Source organism: Anoplolepis gracilipes, chromosome 17, assembly GCF_047496725.1.
Source record: "Anoplolepis gracilipes chromosome 17, ASM4749672v1, whole genome shotgun sequence".
Taxonomy (NCBI): Eukaryota; Metazoa; Arthropoda; class Insecta; order Hymenoptera; family Formicidae; genus Anoplolepis; species Anoplolepis gracilipes.
Window position 1 is genome coordinate 150455 of NC_132986.1, and position 12367 is coordinate 162821.

General features: G+C 39.1%; 1 protein-coding gene across 7 annotated transcripts in view; it reads right to left on the bottom strand.

The window, feature by feature from the left end:
* The window catches only part of Mub (poly(rC)-binding protein mub), a 111725-nt gene that overhangs the window by 30666 nt on the left and 68692 nt on the right, over positions 1-12367 (bottom strand). For 5 of the 7 annotated variants that reach the window (XM_072909494.1, XM_072909491.1, XM_072909496.1 and 2 more), the window contains exon 2: positions 6162-6408. In XM_072909494.1, coding sequence (XP_072765595.1) covers positions 6162-6242 — 81 coding nt within the window. In that variant the 5' untranslated portion in view covers positions 6243-6408. Of the gene's footprint in view, positions 1-6161; positions 6409-11355; positions 11381-11935; positions 12153-12367 lie in introns of those variants that run through there. The other 2 variants (XM_072909492.1, XM_072909495.1) reach the window with 2 other exon arrangements.

The window sequence follows — 12367 nt, forward strand, 5'->3', positions numbered from 1 at the left end:
TTATTGTTTTCTCAAGTCAGTTGGAAGAATCAAAGTTTCATCGCTTAAAGAAGCTCATCTTACATTACCTATATTTTATCAAATTCAAAAGAATCTCTAGGATAAAATGGGAGCAAACTCATTCGCAAATACATTCCCGATTGCTGAAACCTTTATCAGATTTACACGCTTGCGATAGCAAGCTGTTGTTCATTCGAAGCGAGCGTGAGTAAATCAATGACAGTAGATGGCAAATTCCTATTGACGTGCACGAGGTTACCGTGATCGGGCAAGCGTCACCGTCGACGAATTAGATGCACGCCGAGGCAAATATAGCCGGAACAAGAAGACAGCGAGAGACGATGAGCAAGGAGAAGGTTTGGCGATGCGCCAGCCACGAGGGTCACCGACGAATCGGCGAGATTGCAAATCCTCGAGAGATCAGATCGCGTCGGACTGCATTATCAAGCCAACGGGCAGGACGGACATTGTGACTCCGCGGATGCTGATCGTCAAGAGAGAAAGAGAGAGAGAGAGAGAGAGAGAAAAGAGCTATGTATAGCTCCATGTTCCACCGGTCAATACTTTGAGTGCGCACAGCCTACTTTTATGAGATAAGATTAAAAGAGAGTTTTCCGATATTGCGTCCTACTTTTGTAAATACCGCATTGTCGTAAAAGGAGAATAGCGAATAGTATAGTGAGAGAAAACTAAAAAAAAATTCATTGCATTCAATGTACGTTAAACGATGTTCCGATTCGAGAAGTATGCCAAGGAGACGAAATGTCGTAAATACAAAATAAGCAACAAGTGGTAAAGCTATCGACAACAATATTTCGTTATCGCGTTTATCATGAATGCTAGTTTATTAAAAAAAAAAAAAAAAAAAAAAAAAAAAAAAAAAAAAATGGAAACAGTATCGTAAGATCGAAAGAAATCAGAATTTTGGAATCATTCTGCGATTCCTCGGGTTAGAACGAGCCTTTCGAGCACTTGCGAGTATAGACTGGTTGGCCAACGGCCCTGGCTAAGGTCCAGCATCCCGCTGGAGTGTGTATGTCCAGGGATTTATCTAAAAAATTAAAAAGAGAATATCGCAAATTTGTGAAGAATCCCATCTCTCCGCTCGATTCAAAGATATTAATCATCTCTCGCGACAACCAGACTCAATCGGTGAAGCTGAACGAAGAAGAGATTGATAGACGACTGAGAGACGGAAAGAAAATATTGGAATAACAAGTCCGGCTACTGATAGATAGAAGTCAAGTCTGGGACTCGAGCCAAATATTTACGCCGTATCATGAGTTTGAAGAGACACGACCATGACATTGTTCAAAAAGAAACAATGATTGCGAATCTCGCATGGAACGCTGAAAGCTAATGAAATCGGTACAATTATATATTCGTAAAAGTTCTTTCTGCTGTCGAGCAGAATCTGGTGAGAGGAAAAACAATCGTAATTTTCGAATTACATAGTCGATGTTACATTTCATTTCAACTCAACTCGACGATAAGATGTATGAATGTAAGAACTGTTAATAAGAATCTATTCACTTCTCCATAAAAATTGGCGGTTAGTTTATTATCTACACATCAAATTAGGAAAATGAAACATGTATCGCAAGATGGAGTTTACCGGACAAATACCGTTCCCCGTATGAAAAGGATAATGAAATGGCGATAATTCGCGATGCACCGGCAGATTGGCTTTCGGCCCTGGCCGGTATCCAGTCTGTCGCAGAAGACTACCTAGACTACAGTCTAGGTAGCAGACATAATGCCATATCCCGGCCAAAAATGCGGCTAGACGTATTTACTTCGCGCGAAAGAGGCTACTCGACTATCCGTTTACCAATTTGCGAACCTTCCAAAATGAGTGTTGCAATACGCGGCATTGATGATGAGACGAGTAAAGAAGCGCTAATAAATGTCATCGCGAAATCATGCGTTCAGAATTTCAGAATCATTGTTTGTCAAACGATGACCCGAAGACGTGCAGTCTCCACTTGTCAAGACAATCGTCACTCGGCGTCTAAAAAAATCTATCGTATTGAAAATACATCATCGTCTTATAAATACATCACTTTTTGAATAATTTGTTAACGAAAAATTTTCAAAAGAAAAGTATAATTATAAAATAAAATGCAAATAAAAATTTAAAATAACGTTATATACGTTATTACATATACTACAAACATCAAATATGGATTTTAAATTTAGTTTAGCGTATAAAATATAAAGAATATTCTATGAAAAAAATTAATCCGCGAAGAACGAATCGTGTAATCTTCCAATTGGATTATTTTTTATTTATGATCCAACGTTCGTGATAAATGTACGTAATTAGTAAGATCTCGCTCGTGTTCATCGTTGATTTTCAAGTGAGTTGATTTTCATCCTGGTGCTGTAACTAAATGCAAACTAAAAAAAAAAAAAACAAATAAAAAAAGCATCAGTAAAGAGATACGTCATGACATCGTTGGCAACATCTCGTCGAGAAAAACACGGTTGTATATGTAATGAGATTTGTCAGAAAAGTATTTTCTCGTATAACGAGAGACAAGGATTCATTTAGGTTCAATAAGAGAATCAGATACGATCGAGATGATTGAAAAGTCTTCAAAAATGAGCGACTCATCGGTAGATTGAGGAGGGTCGAATATTATTGTTAGTCACGTGGCTGAGTATCGCTCAAATGTGCAGAAATATGCAATAATTTCTACATCACACTTTAGAACTCTGAAATCTGAATTTCTTTCGCTATTGAACTTTTCACGCATTTTATTTCTTTTAAAATTTATCAATTTCGATCAATCCTTATTTATTTATTTAACGGGGGGAGGGGGAGGCGAAGCGGGGGGAATCTGTTTAGTACAAGAATGAATACAATAGCGTTGTACAATAATACACGGCATAGAGAACAAAACGGTGAACGCTATGAAAAGTTTCATCAAGCACATAGCACATAAAACTAATGTAAATGCATTAATGAAAGAAGAAGACGATACGAGGATCGTTTAAAAGTACTCGGTCATACATTTATTAAAGTAATCGAGACGATCCGATTTATTCGCACGTAGGCAAAGCGATGAAATAGCCACATGATGCCTTTCCTCGTGAAAAACAAAAGTTTTTTTTTTTTTTTTTTTTTTTTTTAAGTAATCTACTCGGAACATTAAGTTTAATTTTCTCCAGTACTTCAGAGCATTCAATGAGACCATTGGATAACTTGGAAAGAAACCAATATATAATACCATTTGCATCTTATCGTACACATATAAAAAATGGCGAAAGAAAAAGATCGAAGTAGAGTTAAAAAAAAAAAAAAAAAATCTGCTGTACTCTGTACTCCCGTCTGGAAAGAGCATTAAGTAATAGCAAATTGTACAACTTGGCAAGAGTGTACTATCGCCGGGACGAAAAGATCCCGTACGTCGAAAGGGACATTGGGCGTCTAGCTAACGCAATTAATTATCGAGACGGCGGACATTAATTACTCATGCTACGACGAGCGATATTGCATCTCGTGCACGATAATTAATTACAAGCAGAAACGGTGGTAAGTGACGTGTTCCTAGAACGAAGGTAGAACGAATACCGACACGGGCTAAATAAACTTTGACACTTGTCCCGCGCGAAAGGCCAGCTTTGAAGCTATTTTTCCGCTAGAAATTCCATCGTCTCGCGATAATCTTGCATAAATGACATAACTGTCGATATATAATATTGCATCGGATTACGTTACACGTTTCGCTCTCGCATCGCAAAATGAATTGTTTACAGAGGAAAAGAGCTCACCGGAAAGAGAGACATGGATATTTATTATTTTTTCATAATTTATGCATTAGTATTTGTAATTAATTACGAAATGTGTATTCATTAATTTGACTATAATAACGAAATTTTCGAGATAAAAGGAGAGTCATTGTCATTGTCATTGTCATTGTCTTCAAGATTGAAAACTCGTAGAGCTCGTAATAGGACGACAAATCGCTAATTGTTACAATTAAATTTGATTCAAGATGTAATATATAATATCTCAGAAAGAGGTAACTACAATGTGTCTTTTCTTCTTTGCAGACAGAGAAAGTTAAAACGCATATCAAATTACTTTTACCAATAACCACGAATGCTTCCGTTATCATTGTAGAATTAAAAGGCTTGCGCAATCGTGTGATGGCCCTTTCCGTTCTCTTGATTTTTTTTCTTTTTTTTTTTTTCAATAATTATCCTCTCTCTTTAATCTATAGATTCGTAAATTGGAATTCTGCAGCTCCCTCTCTCTTTCTCTCCTCTTCCTCCCTTATTTACTTTTCTTTAAATATTTTTATAAGAATCAAAAAGATACATAAAATTGTATAAAATTATAAAAAAAAAAAAAAAAAAAAAAAAAAAAAAGACTCGCATATAGATATTTTAGTATAATTCGAGAGTCTTATTGTTAGTTTAAATGTTTACGATGCTTCTTTATTAATTTACAATAGTTGCCTTCGTTTTCAATAAAATTCATATATGCAACTTTATAAAAATGTATTTAAATTATTTGGAAATGTGAAATCTTAATCCAACTCTATGTTGCAAATTCGATAAAACTAATATCAAACGAATGTCCACTTTAATGTAATAATACCATGAGACATTGAATATGTTAATAATTTATTAAACACAAAATAATATTGTGACGACAATTTTTTTAATCAAATTTTCATAAACATAGACAGAAACATTCCAAGAGTTGACCAAATGCATAGCCTGTTGCCAAAATTTCTATAATAAAAAATTCACTAGTTATATGACACTGTGTGCAGCGGAGGCTCGCGTATTAGGGTTTACACGAGAAACGGCAAATTCTTGGCAGCGTATCAAACACTCTATCGTACTCTTCGAGACGCATTGTGTGCCTCATGCGCAGTCGACGATGCAAATTTCCGATGAGAATTTCAGCTAATGTTTTTACTCGAAGAACCGACGAGAGACGTTTCACCTCCACGTTTAGCGCAAAGGGATCGTGCAACGCGCAATTCGTAATGATGAATGACTTTAAGTTGCCTTAACACTGAAATTATAATATATCTCAGACATTTATTTCAGAATCTTATTTCGATTTCTCACGTCACAATTGAAATTGACATTGTCAATGTGGGTGAAACCTAACCATCGATTTTTAAACAAAGAAAAGAAAGTTTTTCTAATTTTTGGAACAAATGTGACGATTGCATAAAATATATATAAATGCCTAGTTTTCCTATTTCAAAGGAGGTACATATATGTTGCGTGCCAGAACTCTGTGAGACAATGTGTCGAAAGCAATCGACCTCTCGTAAATAATTTAATGGTAATTGGCGAAAAAAGAACATAGCAAATCATGGAGAAGAGAGAAACGCGAATGACCGTGTCTAACAATAAGATTTGTTGTCGCTACGCCAGCTGAGTAATTATGTCTCTCTGTCTCGGAAGACTGTGACGTATTATCACAGTTTAAACAGCGACCAAATATATATTTTATTGTATCGATGAAACAGTAATTTCGAAACATATCAAATTTTTTGTGTGATCAACATAATTTTAGAATTTTCTGCAAAAAAATGGCCGATGGGTGTTTGACTTTTCTAAAACAATATGCGTTCCGGAGAAATCATCATATTCAAGATACGATAAGAACGGATATATGGATTTATATTTTTAACAAACGCCCTCTCTCCCTCTTCTAGAAAAACCGATATCAATTGATGCTTTGTGGGAGGCTGTTTGATATGACGAGATTTCGAACATATACACACACACATACACACGTTATGCACGTATATTTCCGCTCTCGATAATGCATTATCTTATTACTTCTACTTCTCCAATTTCACGTGTCACGCAAGTAATCGTCTCATATGGCAATATGGCTGGTACGTATAAATCTACTAATATTTAAATCATCTGATGCTCGTAAAAAGTATCGTTTAAAAAAATTAATTTTAATTATCTCTCACACAACAAAATTATCGATATAAAATTAGATAATAAAATTCTATTCGATATAAAATTTCTTATAGAAAAAGTCTACGAAACGTTCTTGGATAAAAAAGAAAAGAAAAGAAAAAGAAAAAAAAAAACGGAAAAATCGTATGAACTGAGCAATCGAAAGGTAAGTTTAAACTGTATCCGATATATAGATTATAATTCAAACTTACTTTGCCCTGCATAATCAGGCGGATAGTCAGGGTGACCGACGGATCGTCGTTCAGCACCGGCTTGTTGTCCATACCGTCCATCGCGTGGTTACGGATCCTGCGGTTTCGATGAGATATCTTCTCGGTACTTGCGGAGGGAAAGGAGGAGGGCGAGGAGGGCAGGGGAAAGGTTAGGCGAGTGATTTTGATCGGGGGTGTCTCGGGGGACGTGCTTCTCAAACGTTCCCAGGTATTCTCGGTCCTTGTACTGAAATAAAAAAAAAAAACGTCCACATTACGAAATCCGTATAGTAAGTATGTCTTTTCTTTTTTTCCTTAACTTTTAAGAGAATGTGCTTTGATATTTTTTTGAATAGGAAAAGAAGAAACCTTGATTGACATTGTTCGTCGTTTTGAAAAGATAATAAAAAAGAAATAAATCCAATAAAATATCTGTAAACTTAAACTTTATATGGCACATTATGTGAGTTGTATCGTCGTCGCGAAATCTATTTATCAGAACGTTGAATTTAGAAATAAATTGCTCGGGGCAAAATTAGCATGACAATAGCGCACAGCCAAGCGATCGAGGCGCGGCAATTCCGGGAATGCGATACATCGCTGTATTAACTTGAGCTAGTCTGTTTGAAAAATTATATATAGACTATAACGCACGCTGGATTATGAATCTATATAAAATTGATCCATATGTTATACGCAAAAATGTCGCGCTCGTAGATATCGTTAGATTGCATTCGGCGGTCGAAAATGTCTAGCGAGCTCATTTCAATTTTTGCAAAAAAAAAAAAAAAATTGTTCAGCTTACGAAGATGAAAAAGATAATAATAGTTTATTCATTTCGAAACTGGACGGGATCGAGTGGGCAATTTCTCATTTCATGGTCAATCTCATCTTGGCACATTTAATACATAATACATTTTCGCTCGACGAACCGGACAACAAAAATAATATTTACCACAAAGAAAAGGACAATTTTTGTGCGAAAATATTCCATTTTTTGTTACTCATCGTAAAATTTGCGAAAAATTTCCTAAACAAAAATACGCAACGTAATCTTTATTCCGTAAGTTCAATCATATGTAGAATGTGTTTACGAGTTAGAGAGAATGTATTTAAAGCGTGTATAAAAAGCGGAAAATTTTGATGAGAATTTCGAGTCCTCCCACGTATACCTAGATATCGCTATATAATGTAACAGAATTACAAAGGAGGTAAGGAAAAGAAATAGGAAAATCATAGATGATTATGCGGCATATTATCTTTCGCAGTATTATTTTTCAGTCGGCTATAACGTTAATTACAGCCACTGCCGATCGATAGGCTGCGGGAACCTGGCCTGGAAGAGAGATTCACCCGAGATATTCCGTTCCCTCTCTAAGGGAAGGAGGCCTAACCGCGCCTCGCCTCGCCTCTCCTCTCCTCTCCACTCCCCACCCCTTCTCTTCCACATCCCCCTTCTCTTCAATGGGGGACCCCTACGAGCGCGGCATGAGACAGGTTTGCTCTCTCGGGTCCGTTACAAACTGCACAGAACGCGTTTCTGCTCATGCACATTTTATTTCTCTCACGCACGCGCAGAAAGAGAGAGAGAGAGAGAGAGAGAGAGAGAGAGAGAGAGAGAGAGAGAGAGAGAAAGAGAAATTATTGGCGTCAAAATTTTCCGTTACACGTTCCCGGCAAAAAAAAAAAAAAAAAAAAAAAAAAAAAAAAAAAAAATTAAATGCGACCGAGAGAAAAAAGGTATAGTTTTCATAATTTTCAAACTTTCACGTTTATGCGATTTTCACTCTAGATTGCAAACTTAAAAGTGCCTGCCGTGTCAAGGACACATTTGTTGTAAATTTTTATAAGATTCGCAAAATGTAGTACTACGATGAAGCGCGGTATATTCCTGCGATGGACGTAACGTAAATTCTATAGATCTTGAACTTGGCGAGCATTGATTCTACATGACTCAAATGTTTGCAGAACGACGGACCTGTGTATATAATATACGGTATAAAGCAAAGACCTCTAACGTCGCGGAGAGACATGACGTGTTTTCTAGACTGGAGTACGTTTATCGTGTTTCACGGACAGCTTTGTGCAAAAGTTTATACGGTCACTTCGCTCGCAAAGTGCAACTTTTTTAAACGAGTTTTGTCGCGTAAACTCGCGACTGTCGTACATTAGTTTTGCATCTGCAAGTGCGACAAGATTTCCAGCATTTTATCTTAATTAATCTGGGACTAGAGAATCTTGCGTATCCTCCAATTTATTGCGGAGGGAAAGCTCCTTTCATTTTTTTATCTTACTTGATAGCAGTTTTGTAATTTATAATTACTTATCGCTGGATTTTTTCCAAGTCAAACGTTAATGTAATTTATATATTATATATATATATATATTGTTATGTTGTATCGTTGAAGACGGTTCAAAGATGGACCGAAATGTTCAAATAAATGTGAGCTTTTTTTTTTTTTTTTTTTTTTTAACTTTTATTTGCACCCTTACACCCTTTACTACTGGCTCCTATTGCCTTTTTCCGTTATTAGTTTTACTTGAAAGCCTTAATAATGATTATATATGTATGTAAGTATATGTATACTTGTCATTTAATTGATAGCAGAAAATGTATCGATTTACGTGTTCAACTATATACATTATTACATAAAGTGTGTCGCGAGCGGGAGCGGGAGCGGGAGCGGGAGCGGGAGCGGGAGCGGGCACAGTGTGGGAAACGCATGTATCGCGCGTCATGCGAGAGCATTTAGGAGAGAAACCAAGTATATTATAGCCTCGCTATCTCTCGCAATCGGCCACGCAGACTACTGTCGTTTCGCTCGTTTCGCTCTGCTGCAATTCGCGATGCAATTGGACTGTGGAATTTAGTGCAATCTGCGTTCCGTTATGCGTGCGTTTAACATAAGTGGACGTTTAACAACGCGCACTTCTCGATTATTTATTTGAAACTTCTCCGCGACTCAAAGCGATAAAGTGCCAGGTCAATGCACGCACAATTGCCCGAAGCGACGGTCAAACAGACAAACGAACGAATTCGGAGAGGGAATCGCATCTTTAATCTCTCTCTCTCTCTCTCTAAAATCATTTACATTGTTATCATTAATATATGAAATTGGCGATGGAAAATTTCGCGAGAAATGGCTGGATTAATTGGTGGACGTGAAATTTCCCCGACAGAACGATATACGATTCCGAGAGAATAAGCGATTTAAATCCGAATTATATTCCATAGTAACTAATTGTAAATGGAAGAATTCGGTCAATTGATTCTACGATATTAATATTTTTTTCACATTTAAAATTTTCTCTTCTGAATATTCTAAACTATTGTAATATAGCGTTACTTTGTCGAAATAAAATTTTAATGTGTTCGGCGGAATAAAATTAAGCAACGCATGACTCTCAATTTAAATTTTAACTTATATACAAGACCGATTGTAAACAGACGATTAAAGTTATAAAGAGAGGTCAAGAGGACGGAATTAAGCCCATGAAAATCATTCACCGAGAGTCTACCGTACCGATTAACGTGACGCGAAATTCGGAGAAATCATTAAAACTTCCATCGCGCTATCAATAACAACAAAGAAAGGTCTTCCCTTTATTTACGATTCAACAGTCGATAGTCGATATATACAAATAAATATACATACATATATATAAAATTCAAGTCTTCGATCATTCAATTGTCAACGTGAACAGATAGTAAACACAATTTTGTTCAAATACACAGCTAGAATTTTCTTGTATTATAATAATAAAATAGCTCAGTATATCGTGTATGGATAAATATAATGAAAAAAGCTTTCTCTCGTGAGAAAATGAAACATTTCTGCCAAGTAAACAATATATTGAAGTAAAAGAGATATTATATTTCTTGCAATATCTCCTTCGCTCCTAATATTTTTCAAGACGTCGTTTAGGCGTCGCGCATTGGAAATGTGAAGCACCGTATGTTCTCGGAACACGTGCGTCATCGTAATTTACGTAATTTGGATATGTATATACGCGTATCGCTCAAAGAATACTCGAGCCACGAAGAGACAGGAAATCACGCGGCTGACTTTCGGTCAATGGAGAGCCGCATTTTTCGCATCTGCAAGCGCGATAAAAATTTTTCTTTTCAAGCTTCGCTTGCAATCGTAAAGAGTATTTGTCGAGAGTTTTTCCGAGACATTTCATTCGTTCACGGTGGCGTCATCGCGCTCGCAAAGCGAGATTTATTTCGCGAAAATATTTAGATAGCTATATACGCGCGCAACATCTCTCGTTCTCTCGATCTTTTTTTTCCCCGAGTGTATGGGTAACGGGTGAGAAAACGGCATTGTTCGCCGACGCCGAGGAACATGCGGCATGCGGCATGCGGCATGCAGCATGCGGCGCGTATCGAGCGCGCGGAAAGAGGCACACGCAGCAGATGCATGCGAGTAGTCGCGCGCGCGACCAGAAGCGCCGGTACAGTCCCGGTAGAAAGTTAACGACGACAACGACGACAATGACGACAACGATGCGTCCACCTTTTCTTTTCTCTTCTCGATAATGCCTTATCGGAGGCCGTTTGCGACTTGCGACTTGCGACACAAGAGAAGGCTCCCTGCCATTCTCCTTCTCTCTCCTTTTCTTTTTCTCGAAGAGAGAAGGAGACCACGATGCGTTTCGAAATTAATAATTAACGAGAAGAATCAGAAAGGCAGATAATATCGAGACATTAATCGCAGATAATTTTTGAATCGAATCACCGACATGTAAAGCTAGCCCAGCTCGCGGATACCGGTTACGTGAAGGTTAGCTGAAATAATTGTTCGGCAGATGCTGGTTAAAGCTAGGTTAACTGCCCCCAACGTTCCCCCACAGCCGGACGATACATGATACATGTAGAATTGCAAGTTGTAGTAAAGGACGGTCGGCGATTAAAATCCGAGAGAGATCCGATCGGTCGCAACTAGAGAGTTTTTTCCACCAAATATCGTTGGATCTGGCAGCGCCCGCTGGCCGCCTCGCATCTCGTATCTCGTATCGACTCGCACCAGAGAGTTAGGAGCGCCCTAAGACCTAAGAGAGTGTCGTGTCGTGTCGTGTCGTGTCGTGTCGTGTCGTGTCATGTCCATGTCGCTATCGACACGTACGTGGGATAATGGGAGACGGGAGCACGAGACAGAGAGCTACTTCGCGTCGATGCGCCGATACTCACTGGCACGAATCGATGTAACGCGAGAGCGAGAGAACCTTCACCGTTGGAGCCGGTGGAGCGTCGCTTTAATCCCGACGACGCCATGCGAGAATAAAAGACGGAAAAATGGTGGAGCATGTTTTCCCCCCCCCCCCTCTCCCTTTATGGAATTTCTCAAATGCAACTCTACTATCTCGCGATATTCGCTTCTCCCATTTCTCCTTTTTTCTCTTTCTAGAGACACACTCGACTCTCCGCGTTTATTCGTTTGCCAATCTCCGTTGCCGAGTTTCCAAATTCGACTCGACGGCGAAAGGAATATGTGGCCGTTACACGGCGTCGGCAACACGCCGCCACGCCGGTATATCCGCGACGTAATGATGGCGCGCGGAGGCCCTCGGGGCCGTCACGTTCATCTTCGTCGCATTGCTCTTCGATCGTCGCGACGGGGTGCGGTCGCGTACACGGGAAATTATATTTCGTCTACATATATATATATGTGGCGTGTGTGTGTGTGTGCGCGCGCGCGCGTGTGTATGTGGCGTATATATATATATATGTATGTATGTATGTATGTGTGTATCTATATAAAACGATTTACCTAAAATGCACGCTACTCAGTTCATCAGGGGGGAGGTACAGGCGGCCTCATCGATGCACACTGCACTCGACACGCGGGGGTAGAGGGAGAGGGGTGGCGAGAAGAGAAGGAAGTAAAACACTACACTACGCGACACTTTGCGAAACTGCACCACCTCGGCGGAACGCGGTCCTCGTTCTCTCTGCCTCGGCAGTGAGACCGCCAGCGCCAGCGCCAGCGTCAGCTTCGCTTGCGACGATGCGCGGCGCTACGTGCGTCGCCTGCAAGTGGCGCCGCCGCCGTCTTTCCCGTCTGCGCGTGCAACTCGCTCGATCTGCCTCTCTGTGGCGTGTGGCGTGGCGGGACGCCACGAATTCATGTTACGGATTACGGATCGTGCGCTCAATCGCATAAGATTCCAGTGCGAAGAATTAAAATATTCTATACGATTCT